This window comes from Macaca mulatta, chromosome 11 (genome assembly GCF_049350105.2).
Source record: "Macaca mulatta isolate MMU2019108-1 chromosome 11, T2T-MMU8v2.0, whole genome shotgun sequence".
NCBI classification, from domain to species: domain Eukaryota; kingdom Metazoa; phylum Chordata; class Mammalia; order Primates; family Cercopithecidae; genus Macaca; species Macaca mulatta.
The window spans coordinates 115,718,334-115,732,958 of NC_133416.1; the positions used below are offsets into that span (position 1 = coordinate 115,718,334).

Below are 14,625 nucleotides of genomic sequence, written 5' to 3' on the forward strand. Positions count from 1 at the left end.
CTACTGGCTGTGTGATGTTGGATGAGTCACCTGACCCCTCTGAGCCTCCACTGAGCCTCCATTCTTCTCATCTGTATAATGGAGAGAAAGAGTGATCAGCTCATCTTGAATGTTGTGAGGAAAAATATCAAATAACATTAGTAGTTCATAGCAACTTTCTTTGTAATATCCCCAAACTGGAAACCATCCGAATGTCCATTAGCAGGTGAATGGATAAAGAAATTGTGGTACATCCATACGACAGAATGCTACTCTGCAATGGAAAGGAGTGAGATATTGATACATACAAAAATATGAATACATCTGAAAACATTTATGCAGAGTGAAAGAAGCCAGGCAGAAAAGACAACATACATTGTATGTTTCCATTTGTAGAAAATTCCAGAAAAATTAAAACCATTCATAGTGACAGAAAGCAAATCAATAGTTGCCTGGTCATTAGGGGAGGGAGGAAGGATGAGAAGGAAGAGTAAGGAAGGATTATGAAGGGGTACCAAGGAACTTCTGGAGGTGATGGAATGTTCATTATTTTGATTGTGATGACGGTTCTAGTGTAAACACATGTCCAAAATCATCAAAATGTACACTTTTTGTTGTTGCTGTTGTTGTTGTTTGTTTTTGAGACGCAGTCTCACTCCGTCGCCAGGCTGGAGCTCAGTGGCGCGATCTCGGCTCACTGCAGCCTTCGCCTCCTGGGTTCAAGCGATTCTTCTGCCCCACCCTCTTGAGTAGCTGGGACTACAGGCATGCACTACCATGCACAGCTAATTTTTGTATTTTAGTAGAGACGGGGTTTCACCATGTTGGCCAGGATGGTCTCAATCTCCTGACCTCGTGATCCACCTGCCTCGGCCTCCCAAAGTGCTGGGATTACAGGCGTGAGCCTCCAGGCCCAGTTGGGGGTTTTTTTGTTTGTTTCTTTTTTGTTTTTGTTTTTTTGAGACAAGGTCTCGCTCTGTCATCCATGCTGGAGTGCAGTGGTGCAGTCACAGCTCACTGCAGCCTCAACCTCCTGGACTCAAGCGATCCTCCCATCTCAGCCTCCCAAGTAGTTGGGACTACACATGCACCACCATGCAAGCTAAAATTTTTTTTTTTTTTTTGTAGAGGCAGGGTTTCACCATGTTGCCCAGGCTAGTCTCAAACTCCAGGTCTCAAGGGATCCTCCCACCTCAGCCTCCCAAAGCACTGACATTACAGGCATAGCCATCAGCATCCGGCCCTGGCTAATTTAATTTTTTTTTTTTTTTTTGGTAGTGATAGGGTTGGAGGGGCGGTCTCACTACATTGCCAGGCTGGTCTTGAATGCCTGGCCTCAAGTGATCCTCCTGCTTTGACCTCCCAAGGTGCTGGGATTACGGGCATGAGCCACTGGGCCTGGCCAAATTGTACACTTTAAATATATGCATTTTATTCTGTGTCAGTTAACCCTCGGTAAAGCTGTAAAAAATATTATTGGCAAAGCACCAGCCATATGCATAATAGCCCTTTTACAAATGGCAGCTATTTCTGTTATTAATCACTGTAGCTGCGTCTAGATCATTCTTTGATTAATTTTCATCTGTTCCACTAGAATACAACTTCAGGTCTATTTTGCTAACACTGTGTTCCCAATACCTAGCACATAGTAGGTGCTGATGAAATAGTCATGGTTGGAAATCAAAGAAGCTATGAACCTGCTACTTTCTCCTGGGCCACCTCAGAACCCAGAGGGTTAATTAATCCCAACAGGAGTAGATTGGATGATTCTAGGCGTGTGTGAATGAGAACCAGGACAGGCGTGACCCACAGTCAACATCCCCGGGAGAAGGAGGACTGGGGAGGCCGAAAAAGGAATGCAGGACCAATGATGAAACATACACCCCACTGCACCGATAGTGGAGGGCTTGGCCTTCAGATCATAGATACATTCTAAAATGAGGCAGCTGAATAGCCTTGAGAAACTAGACAGACCTGGGTTCGAATCCCAGCTTTGCTGGGCTGTGTGATCTCAGGAAAGTCACTGCAACTCTCTGAGCCTCAATTTCTTCATCTGTGCAATATGGGTACTGATATTGCTCAGCTCTCTGTGGGGAATGCAGTGAGGGTTAAATATGGTTAGGGATGTATGGTACATTGATTCATATGACCTCCTACAGCCTTACACACTTGTACATATACACACACAGAACCCCTACTGTGTGCCAGGAACCATGCCAAGCGCAAGAGAGGCAGTGGTGGGCCAACTTCCAGGCCTCTCTCCTTGTGGACTTTGCATCTTGGCAGTAACAATTCCTCAGCTGTATCCTCAGAGACTCTGATGTCATTGGTCTAGGTGGGACCCGGGAGCTAGTATTTTAATTTTTTAATTTTTTAATTTTAATGGGGGTCTCACCATGTTACCCAGACTGGTCTCAAAATCCTGAGCCCAAGCAATCCTCCTGCCTCAACTTTCCAAAGTACTAGAATTACAGACATGAGCCAGCATATCCTGCCTAGATGTCAACTGTTTTTTGAGACAGGGTCTCTCTGTCACTGACGCTGGAGAGCAGTGGTGCGATTGTGACTCACTGCAGCCTCAACCTCCTGGGCTCAGTCAATCCTCCTAACTTAGCCTCCCAAATAGCTGGGATCAAAGGTGCCCACCACCACTCCTGGATATATATTATTATTACTATTTTAAAGACAGGGTCTCCGTATGTTGCCCAGGCTGGTCTCGAACTCCTGGTACAAGTGATCCTCCCGACTTGGCCTCCCAAAGTGCTGGGATTATAGGTGTGAGCCACCTAGCACCTGGCTAGGAGCCAGCATTTTGTTAAACTCCCAGGTCATCCCGATGTGTAGGTGGAGACCTCTGCTACCTGGGATAGGGTCATTCCCTCTTTACGCACATTAAAACGGAGGCCCAGAGAGGTGAGATGACTTGCCCAAGGCTCCACAGCTCAGAAAGAGTGGAGCTGGGACTGAACTCCGACAAGGTGACCATGGGACCAGAACCACCTTAAACATCACAAGAGGGTTAAAGACTATGTGCCCAGCACAGATGTGCCCACTGCCCGATCTTGCTCTCACCTTTGACTTGACCCCAGCCAGGGAACGCCCAGCCCTCCTGGGTTGATCAGAGCAGAGCAAGGGGCTGGGAAGGAGTCCCGCTTCCAACCAGTGGCCCTTTAGCACCCCCAGCACCCACACAGTTGACCAGAATCCCCCATCTCTACCCTGAGCTGGGGCTGAGGCCTTGGGGCAGTTTTGCTGCTCCTCCCCCTCCCCCTTCAGAATGACAGCAGGCCTGGCTCAGGGACAGACTCACAGGCTGGGGGCAGCTGTGCCGTTTTACAAGCCTGGAGACAGTGGGGGACTGTTCAGGCCCTGGCAGACTCCTCAGCCCCTGAGAACAGTGGAACCCTCTCCCCCAGCCTCAAACCCAAATCTCCCTCCCTGTTTACCCTCTGGCAACCACCTCTCTCAGTGTTCACTGGTGCCCAGTCAGATGTGTGCCCATAAAATGCCCCTTCTAGGTAACCCCATAGCAGATGTAAGAGCAGATGGGAGTGGCTTTAAGCAGGAGAGAAGCCCTGCTGTCCCCTTCCCAAGAGATTCATTCATTCATTCATTCATTCATTCATTCGTTCGTTCGTTCATTCTTCAAAGAAGCATTAGAGCCCAGGGGAGAATTCAGACGCTGGGATCAGATTGCTGGGCTGGAATCCTGGCTCTGGGACCTGGGCAGCCGACATCATCACCTCTCTGGGCCTCAGTTTCCACATCTGTGACATGAGAATAATAACAGTGCCCACCTCAGAGGGCTGCAAGTCTCAACGAGTTAATGATGCCAGGTACTGAGAGCAGGGCCTGGCACATAACAGGGGCTCATTAATTGGAAGCCATTATTATCATTGAGCCAAGGGACTGTGGAAGGAGGGCGGGGTGGAAGCTATGGGGAAGGCTCCCAGGAAGAAGGGATATCTAGGCCAGAAGCTAAAGGATAAGGGAGAGTTAGCAAGGCGGCAGGGAGTTGGGAGGGGTGGAACGGTGTTATAGGCAGAAGGAACAGCAGCTGTAAAAGCTCAGAGGTGAACTGCTGTGGTGCTTGGGACACCTCGTTCATCCACCCCCTACCAATCTTGGGGGTCACAGGCTATGGCTGAGGTCACGAACTCCATGTCCTCTAGAGGGTCCCGCTGAGCATTAGTGGAAGGCTGCAGACTGGACCCGCTGATCAGGGAGCTCACCCCCGCCTGCTCCCCCAGGGTCTCTAATGACTGCTTCTGTTTTACTAGATTTTTGTGTATTCAAGGGAAGCTTCATGCACTTCCCAGTTACAACACCTAAGACCCCACAGGAGCCTGGGAACAAGAAGAAATCACAGCCCGTGACACCCAGAGAAGTTGAACGATTTGGTCAGAGCCACGCAGCACACACAGGTATTCCTCTTCCACCCTCCTGCTGTTCTCCGCAGGCCTGGCTGGGCTGACGAAGGGAGGGCCCTTCCCCACTGAGTGAGACAGAGGCCATTGTATGTGATGAAACCCAAACCTTGGGGGCCCCCTCTGGGTGGAGGTGGGGTCGGTGGAGGGGAGGGGCTGCAGGGGATGGCCCACTGCCCCCCAACCCCAGGGACCCAGCACATGCTCCCAGCCCCAGCCACATCTGGATTCCAGCTGGCAGCTCCTGAGGCCCAGGGTGCGGGGAAGAAGTCGCTGCAGGAACTTGCCATCAAAGACCAAGAGGAGGTTGGTGGGTGGGGAGACAAAAGGCAGAGGCTGACTGCAGGGCCAGGGCTGCCTCCTACCCCCATTCCCAGCCAAGGGTGCGGTGAGGGGGGCATTGTCCATGAGACCTGTCCCAGTCCTCAAGCACCTGCAGGGCAAACAGAGAGGTGAGTGAGTCTCCCATGGCCACAGTAAGCGCAGAGCTGGGCCTGGAACCTGGGTCTGTGTGGCTACAAGTCCAGAGCCGGTGCTCCACCGCTGGGGACGTGAGTTCCAGCCCATTCCTCAGGAGCACTGGTCTTTCCTTTCTTTCCCACATCAATCTGTCCCTTCAGCCTCCAGGGCTGGGCTGATGTGTCTCCCCAGAAAGTTGTCCCCATCCCCATGCAAGAGCCTCTCCCCAGTAGGCTCATTCCCCCCAGTCCCCAAAAACCGGTGAGACTTCAGGCCAGAATAAAGGTTTATTGTGCTGCTGCATTATATCTCAGCACCTGGAGAGCTGTGCAGAGGTCGGGGGAGCCCCAGATGGAGGGATGAGGGAGAGGACCCCCACCAGAGCCTCCCTGAAGCAGGACGGAGCCCAGGCTCCCTGTCGAGGACTGACAAATATTGCGGACACAGGCTGCCAGACAATGTGTGAGCAACGGGGGGTGGCCAGGGCCCCCCTGCTCCAGGCTGGGCGTCAGAAACCCTCCCCCGGCCCCTCGGACTCCCCCAGGGTGGAGATCCATACAAACACAGGCCCCCAGCTTCTAGGCTGCTTTGGAGGCCAGATAGGAAGAGTTCCATTCATTCACCCCATCCCAGCAGCAGTAGCAGGATGAGCAGCTCACCCCCAGGGAGGGGGTGCTTGGGGAGCTCTTGAGAGGGTTTAAATGCCCTACACCCCACATCCCTAATCCTGGACCAACCAGAAACAGGGGGGCACCTTCAGGAAAATTAAGAGCTGTATTTTCCAGTGGGTGCTGCAGGATTTTACCCTGTAGCTGTTTTAAAAAGCAGTTTGGGCCAGGTGGCTCGTGCCTGTAATCCCAGCACTTTGGGAGGCCGAGGCAGGTGGATCACCTGAAGGTCAGGAGTTCCAGACCAGCCTGGCCAACATGGTGAAGCCCCATCTCTACTAAAAATACAAAAATTAGCCGGGCGTAGTGGTGGGCACCTGTAATCCCAGCTACTGAGGCAGGAGAATCGCTTGAACCTGGGAGGTGGAGGTTGCAGTGAGCCAAGATTGCACCACTGCACTCCAACCTGGGTGACAGAGCAAGACTCCGTCTCAAAAAAAAAAAAAAAATCTTGTTTCCGAAGAGTGCCTCAGGGAATCTAGTTTGGGAAATGCTCATTTAGGGACCTGTCATGATGTATGCGGGGGTCCTCTCACAGAAGTGTCCTAATTAACCACACCCACTTCTGCTGCTGGAGCTCTAAGCACAGGCAGAATAACACTAAAATATTCAGGATTGAAAGGACACAAGAGGGGGATCATTTGCAGTTCCAAAATATTGCTTCACGCCAGGCTGCATGTTGCCTTACAAACGCTGGGCATCTCAGCGTCTGTCATCCAAACTCTTCCAAAACTCCCACTTATTCTTTGCTCCCTTGATGGAAAAGCAGTGATGTTTGCCCCAGGAATGACCTGTGACATGATTCCCGGTTGATGTGGCTGATTTAGTGGACTGTTTTTTGTTTTTGTAGAGATGGGGGTCTCGCAATGTTGCCAGGGCTGGTTTTGAACTCCTGGTCTCAAGCGACGTCTGGACTTGGCCTCCCAAAATGCTGGGATTACAGGCATGAGCCTCCGCACCCAGCCTCGAGGGATGTTTTATCCTGGCTGTCACAGGGACACATGCCCTCCCTCACCTTGTCAGGGGAGCTGTGCTTTAGGATATAGCCCTTTGAGGCTGCAGAGGTGAAGGATGATGGCACTTGGTGAGATTCCTCCGGGGGACCAGCATTTCTGCCTGCTGTAGAATCAGCACATGCTGGGATTGGCACCACAAGGTGGCCAAGGAGGGAGTCTCAGGAAGCAGTCAGGGCTGAAGGTGTTTTCATGCCCAGGGAGGTGACCACTTGGGGCCCCGACAGTCAGGGCTGGCAGCCCAGGAGGACTATTAGACACTAGGGTGGACGCTGCTGCAAGCACAGGGACTTTCGGGGGGACCCACTGGTCCCTGGGCTTCCTGGGCTAACAAGAGAGACCCTTCCAGCTCCCCTTGGCCCTCACTGGCCACCTCAGGCACCCCGGAACACGGCTCCTCCTGCGCCTCTGGTGTCTCCACTGGGACCCCATGTCCCTGGACTTCCTGGTCCCCCTCCTGGCTGCCCTTCTCCTCTTCCTCCGCCTCCCTGCCCTCCACCATCCTGGCTCCCTCCCCACCGCCCAGTGCAGCCCTGGTGGGGGACTTGAGGTTCTGGGTGGCGGCCAAGATGTCGGCCTGGAGCTGCCGGGATGAATCCAGGGCTTCCTCGGGCCGGCTGTCGGGGGCTCTGTCGGGGACCTCACTGAAGGCCCGGGGGCCCCCGGCCCGGTCACTCTGGTCCACGTACTTCTTCTTGGGGAAGGACGACGGGTAATAGGCCGAGGCCTTGTGCTTCTGCCGGGTGATGACCGCGGCACAGACGATGAACATCAGCAGAAAGGCCAGGGAGCCCACCACAGCAATCAGCATCACGTACTGGCGGAAGAAGTCCACGATCCCATCCAGGAAGTTGGTAGGGGGTGACGGGCCCCCCAGGCGTGTGGGCTGGGGCCCCAACGATGTGGGGCTGAGGGCCGGGGTCCGGGGTGGTGGGAGGCTCGGGGAGGAGGCCGACGAGCCCTCGGCCTCCCCACTACCTGCCATGTCCTCCAGGAACGCAGCCTTCAGGGACACAGAGCGGGTGTCGGTAGCGGGCACAGACCCCAGGAGCAGCAACAGAGCGATGAGGAGGCTGGGGGCTGCCGCCGAAACCATGGTGCCCCCAGGACCTGTGAGACAGGAGGGAGGAGAGAAGTCATGGCGGGACTCGAGAGCGTCAGGATTCAGAAACAGGCTCACCAGCCCCCAGGAGGAACAGGGAGCACGAAACACCTTCCTGCAAGTCCCTTCCATTCCCGGGGCCTGAGCCCCGTTGGTTCAGGTGTAGGGTACAGATGTGCTCCCCCACTTCCCTGGAGGTCCCGGAGGGCAGAGGCTGAATCTTATTCATCTCGGCCTCCTCAGGGTTTGGCCCCATATCTGGTATACAGTAAGTGCTCAATAAACATACCTGGACTGACTTGGCTGAATTAATAATGATAACTTACACTTCCATGGCTTTATGTGTCAGCCACTATTTTAAGTTTCTTACATGGAATTTCTCAATGAATCCTGATCACTGCCCAGTGTGGGAGGTTCTATGATTAGGCCCATTTTGCAGATGAAAAAACTGAGGCTGAGAGGGACATGGTGACTTGCCAGGGAAGAGCTGGGTCTGGGCCCAAGCAGAAAAGGAGAAATGATGGCAGGGCGGAGTAAGTGAGAAACCGAGTGAGTGACTGAGGTCGCTGAGTGATACCTCACCCCCTACCCACAACCCTGGGACCCTTCCCTCCAGCCCCCAGCCCCTCTGTGGTCCTGTTCCCCTCAGGGTCTCGTCCCCACGCACTGGGCAGCCAAAGTGGCTCCACGCAGTCACATCCTGGTGGTTCAGGGGCTTTCTCAAACCTTCCCCCAGCCCAGCTCTACCTTATTCTGCAAAAGATTCCTAGCTGGGCGAGCACAGTGGCTCACACCTATATAATCCCAGAACTTTGGGAGGCCGAGGTGGGCAGATCACCTGAGGTCAGGAGTTCGAGACCAGCCTGGCCAACATGGTGAAACCCCATCTCTACTAAAAATACAAAAATCAGCCGGGCATGGCGTCATGCCCCTGTAATCCCACCTACTCAGGAGGTGAGGCAGGAAAATCACTTGAACCCTGGAGGCGGGTACAGTGAGCCGAGATTGCACTACTGCACACTCCAGCATGGGTGAAAGAGTGAGAACCTATCTCAAGAAAAAAAAAAAAGAAAAAACATTAGAGTTTGAAGCCTCCAGGTCTCTGTGCTAGGCAGTGGTCATGGATGCCAGGGGCATGCATGGACAGCCCCCCCCACCTCCGTGGCTGCCCTCACCCCCAGGCTCCAAGCAGGAGCCAGGATGGGCCCCAGGGTGGAGAAGTCCTGGTTCCCGAGACAAAGCTGAGCTGTGGATGCACCCCACCCCCACTAGATGGAAACCAGATGAGCCGGGGGCCTCCCTGCCCTGATGGAAGGCTGCTCCTGGGTGAACCCCAAGACCCCACCTGGCCCAGACAGCCCAGCTGATGAATTAATTCCTCATAGCCAGAGTTGACAGAGGAGCTGAGTTTCAAAACACTAACTCTCCGAGCCAGTGTGAGCTGGGGGCTCCCAGCTGCTCAGACAAACCCAGGGACAATTCACTGTGCTGTCCTCTGAGAGCCCCTGCCCGGCCCAGCAGAGGGCTCAGGTCCCGGAAGCTGGCTTGGGTCTAGAAGCTCCAACACAGAAGAGCCTTAGGATCGCCTGTCCTGAGGCCTGAGGGGACTGAGGTGGAGAGACAGAGGCCCAGAGAAGGCAAAGGGCAGGCCTAGGGTCACCCAGCAAGTTCCGGGCTGGAGGAGGAAGTCAGGTTCCCAAGGCCTTGGCTGTGGTCACATCTCTAGCACCTGGGCCTCAGAACCTGCTTGGTGAAGCAGAGGACGCTACCTTCCCCACAAGTACCATGAGGATTCTGAAGGTGAGGTAGGAACCAGGGTGGGCCATTTAGGGGTTTGTTCCAGGTCACCTGAGGCTTCTCCGTGACACAGCTTTCATTGAAATTAATTGCATCAGCTGGGTGTGGTGGCTCATGCCTGTAATCCCAGCACTTTGGGAGGCTAAGGTGGGAGGATCACCTGAACTCAGGAGTTCAAGGCCAGCCTGGTCAACATGGCAAAATTCTGTCTCTACTACTAAACACCAAAAATTAGCCAGGCATAGTGGCGCACACTTGTGGTCCCAGGTACCGAGGAGGCTGAGGCGGGAGAATCGCCTGAGCCCGGGAAGTTGAGGCTGCAGTGAGCGGAGTTGGCGCTGCACTCCAGCCTGAGTGACAGAGCAAGAACCTGTCTCAGAAAAAAAAAAAAAAAAAGAAAACAAAAAACAAAAAAAGAAATTAATTGTGCTGATGTAAATGTGAATAAACTGGCTTAGATGGCAAAAACAATTTAAAAATAATTCCAGGACATAAAAAGAGGCAAAATTGGCCAGGTGTGGCGGCTCGCACTTGTAATCCCAGCACTTTGGGAGGCCGAGGTCGGAGGATTGATTGAGGGCAGGAGTTTGGGCAACATAGTAAGACTCCATCTCTACAAAAAAAATTAAAAATGAGCCAGGCCTGGTGGTATCTGCCTATAGTCCCAGCTACTTGGGAGGATCACGTGAGCCCAGGAGTTCAAGACCAGCCTGGGCAACATAAGGAAACCTCCGTCTCTATGAAATACATTAAATTATTTCAATTTTTTATAAAAGAGACAACGCTTCTCAGGGACTCATTTTATTTTATTTTATTTATTTTTTATTTTTTTGAGGCGGAGTCTCGCTCTGTCGCCCAGGCTGGAGTGCAGTGCAGTGGCCAGATCTCAGCTCACTGCAAGCTCCACCTCCCGGGTTCACGCCATTCTCCTGCCTCAGCCTCCGGAGTAGCTGGGACTACAGGCGCCCGCCACCTCGCCCGGCTAGTTTTTTTTTTGTATTTTTTAGTGGAGACGGGGTTTCACCGTGTTAGCCAGGATGGTCTCGATCTCCTGACCTCGTGATCCGCCCGTCTCGGCCTCCCAAAGTGCTGGGATTACAGGCTTGAGCCACCGCGCCCAGCAGGGACTCATTTTAAATGAGCTGGTCGCTGAGCTGGTCGCCCATGCTTTCCTCACGGGTACTCATCTAAGCCCTCTTCATGCCTTTAATCCTACAGGAGCCCTGAGGCAGCGTCATCATTTCCATTTTACAGATGAGGAAACGGAGGTTCAGAGACAGACAGTTACTTCCCCAAAGACACACAGATGGTGAGTAGCTGAGCTGAGATCTGAACCTTCCTCTGTCTGATCCCAGGAGTTTACACTCACATTCACACACACCACACTCATACACAGCCATACACAGCCATACACACACATGCACACTCACCACACACACAACCATTCACACATGCCACACACTCACACACACACTCCCATACGCATCCCACACATAATCATGCACACGCATGCCACACACTCACATACACACCCATATACACACATGCACAGACTACACATACAATCATACACACACATGAACACACACCACACATAACCATGCACACACATGCCACACACTCACACCCATATACACACATGCACATACTACACATGCAATCATACACACATGCACACACACCCCACACACAACCATGCACACACACCCCACACACAACCATGCACACACACCACACATACCCATATACACCCCACACACCACGCACACACATGCCACACACATACACCCCTAAACACACATTCACATACTACACACAATCATACACACACGCACACACCACACACATGCATACACTCCACATACAACCATACACACCACACACACACCTACACAACCACACACACCTGCACACACCACACACTGTGAGCCAGGAGTGGCTCGTTCCCGCTGGTGGACGTCACCTGTCAGAGGCTAAATGAGGAAAGGCCCCCTGCCCTCTCTGGTACCTGTTAGCAAAGCCTCCTACAGACAACCTTGAGCTTTGGGGTCTGTGACCCGCCAGTCACCTCCCTGACTCCCACCCCCAGTCAAGCCCAGGAGACAGCTTTCAGGGCAACAACTACCACTTCTCACTGCAGAGGGCAGCTGGGACCAGTGGTGTCTGGAGACCCACTCCAGTTCTGGCTGGGTCAACGATCCCAGCATCATCGCGTCCAGCTCTGCGGTCACACACACACCCGGCTCCTGTGGGCCTCACTTTCCCCATCCGTAAGTTGGGAAAGGGTGACCACAGGTAGCACCTCTCAGAGCTGTTAGGGACACATGAGACAACTTTCAGGGAGTGCCTGGTGCGGAGGAGCTGAGCCCCGAGGAAAGATGGGGTCAGGGGTAGCTGAATTCCTTCCCTAGCCGAGCTCCAGGTTCAGCCAGCAATTTCCCACCCTGAGCCGACGAATGAGCACCGTTGCCGGATGGGAACATGCGCTCACTGTCTGCTCCGGCCACCGCCCAGGGAAAGACCGACCTTTTCACCCCGTTCAGTGAAACCTCCTCAGCTCTGGCCGCCGAGGAATGCGGAGCCAAACACACACATGCACACACATACACATACACGTGCACACATATACCTACACACACACACATGCAGCACACACACACACACGAAGTCGGAGGCAGAGGGCAAGAAAGGGGAACACGCAAACTGCCACTGGCTCTTTAAGGCTGAGACCCTGACTCTCAGAGTCCCTTGCACCCCACAACCCCTCCTGGCTTCCAGGGAAAGGTGGGGGCAATGTGTGGAGGACCCGGCCCCACCGGCAGCCAGCAGAGCCTCAAAAAAGATGGCTGTGTGGCCCTGGATGGCCCCTGCCCTCTCTGGGCCTCAGTTTCCCATCTGTGAAATGAAGCACTGTCCTGGACAACTCTGAAGTCATCATTCTGCCTGCCAGGTACCTCCTACCTCCCCACTGGACCCTAATTTTTTCAAGGACTCAGAATCTCGGCCGGGCGCGGTGGCTCAAGCCTGTAATCCCAGCACTTTGGGAGGCCGAGGCGGGCGGATCACGAGGTCAGGAGATCGAGACCATCCTGGCTAACACGGTGAAACCCCGTCTCTACTAAAAATACAAAAAGAAATTAGCCGGGCGTGGTGGCGGGCGCCTGTAGTCCCAGCTACTCCGGAGGCTGAGGCAGGAGAATGGCGTGAACCCGGGAGGCGGAGCTTGCAGTGAGCCGAGATCGCGCCACTGCACTCCAGTCTGGGCGACAGAGCGAGACTCCGTCTCAAAAAAAAAAAAAAAAAAAAAAGGACTCAGAATCTCACAGGCCATTAGGAGCTGGGGTCAGGCCCAATGCTTCTTGCTTCACCCTAGAGGCAACTCAGGTACAGAGACTGGAAACAGCCTGCCCAGGTCACAGCAAGTCAGGGGTGAGCCTGGCAGAGCCCTGGACAGAGAAGCCTGTCTTGGTATATCCCAGAGGAGGTCACTTCCCGGCTATGTGTCCTTGGGCTGAGCATGTCACCTCTCTGAGCCTCAGTTTCCATATCCATACGATGGGGATAAGAGCCACCTCCCTGGATTGCTGTTAGGACAAGATGCGGCCGTGCCTGGCGCATAGTGGGTGCCAATTAGCAGGTACCACGTGATTGCCCAGGACTCCCTGCCTGGAGACATGTCAGACAGGGCTGGCGGTGTGTAAGTGTGACAAATGCCCTAAGACGGTCCATGTGGAGGAGTGCAGATCCACCCCTGAGGCCTGGGGACCCCAAGACTTGAAGGTAGGGGGCCGGGGGCTGCCCCACCCCCACCAAGAGACTGGTGGCCTTTGGGGGAGGGGTGGCCCTTGGAAACCTGGCTTCAATTAGTGGCCTTGTGTGGGGGAGGAGGTTCTGGTTGGAGCACTGCACAAGCCCCTGACCCCAGGGCCAGCCGAGGACAGGGACCTGGACCCCTGGAGGTCTGGATGGGCACAGCTCCCCTACACACACACACACACACACACACACACAGCAGCAGCAGCATGGACACACAATATAAAGACACACAACACAGGCACACTGACTCACACAGCACCGAGACACCCGACAGCGCTCTCATGGCCCATGCACACTATACACAGAGAACACACACGGACACACAACACATACACATACACAACCCCCTGACACACAGCCGATCCCCGCACACAGGACAATACCATCCACATCACCCTCACACGGATCCTGGAAGCAACAGCCTGGCGTCCACTTGCAGAGAAGTGGAGCAACACACCCCCTACACCAAGGCCCCAGCTGCACACACACAGCACCCTGGCCCACCCCGGCCCACCGCAGCACCGCACATGGGACTCAGATTCCACCACACTCGTGCATACAACACCAAACACACACTCAAAGCCCACACACACTTAGAGAGGTCCCCCAGAGTGCCCCGACAGTCCCCAGTCCCTAAGCTCCAAGACAGCCCCAGGCTCTCAGGACAGAGGAGGGGACCCCAGGACTCACCAGTTCCTTGGTGCACAGGACTGGGTGCTCCTGCCGAATGGAGCGAGAGTGGGGGGCGCCTGGGCTGGGAGAGACAGTCCGTGCTGGTGCCCGGGGCTGCTCTGGGCTGGCGCCTGCCCGCCCTCCCTCCTCCCGTCCCTCCTCCCGTCCCTCCTCCTTCCTCCCTTCCCGGCTGGGCCGCAGGGCCAGCTTGATTTCATTAAGAGGGTTTGGGGTGGGGACAAGGGGAGGGGAGGGGCTACTCTCGGGCCACACGCAATCCCACCCTCGCTCACACTCCCGCTCTGGGGAAGACCAGATGCGGCACTTCCTCCCTGACCTCGGGTCCCCAGGGCAGGCTGAGACAGACAGACAGACAGACAGACAGACAGACAGACAAGGCTGTCCTGCAGCGCTCCCCCAGACAGCGAGCTGGGATTCTGCCCACCCTGCTCCCCAATACCCTCCAAAGGGGACAAGGTCAGGAAGATTCAGAGGCCTCTGCAAGTGGGAAGGAAAATTCCCCGTCCTTGTGTGGCTCAGGCTTCCAGGCTCAGGGTGCAGCGTGGAAGCTGGGATTAGTTTTAGAGAGAGGCCTGATGGTGGGTCTGAGCCTGAGACAGGGAGCCCAGCTCTGCCCTTCCCTCTCCAGACCTCAGTTTCCCATTTGTAGGGATGGGTGGGAAGCTTTCTGG

The 14,625-nt window shown here is 54.4% G+C and overlaps 1 protein-coding gene across 2 annotated transcripts; it reads right to left on the reverse strand.

The window, feature by feature from the left end:
* Positions 1-5,137: 5,137 nt before the first annotated feature.
* Positions 5,138-14,106, reverse strand: TMEM119 (transmembrane protein 119). Of its 2 annotated transcripts, XM_077954882.1 has the most exons (3): positions 13,952-14,082; positions 6,615-7,656; positions 5,138-5,728 (listed from the first exon to the last, which is right to left on the reverse strand). In XM_077954882.1, the coding sequence occupies exon 2, from the start codon at positions 7,640-7,642 to the stop codon at positions 6,800-6,802; it is 843 nt and encodes a 280-aa protein (XP_077811008.1). In that variant the 5' UTR covers positions 7,643-7,656; positions 13,952-14,082; the 3' UTR covers positions 5,138-5,728; positions 6,615-6,799. The 2 variants fall into 2 exon arrangements, with proteins under 2 accessions (XP_077811008.1, XP_015008200.2); XM_015152714.3 differs by having other exon boundaries at positions 5,138-7,656; positions 13,952-14,106.
* Positions 14,107-14,625: the final 519 nt, after the last annotated feature.

Excerpts from the sequence above, each read along its gene's own strand:
- TMEM119 (XM_015152714.3), bottom strand. The coding sequence starts at position 7,642 with ATGGTTTCGGCGGCAGCCCCCAGCCTCCTCATCGCTCTGTTGCTGCTC.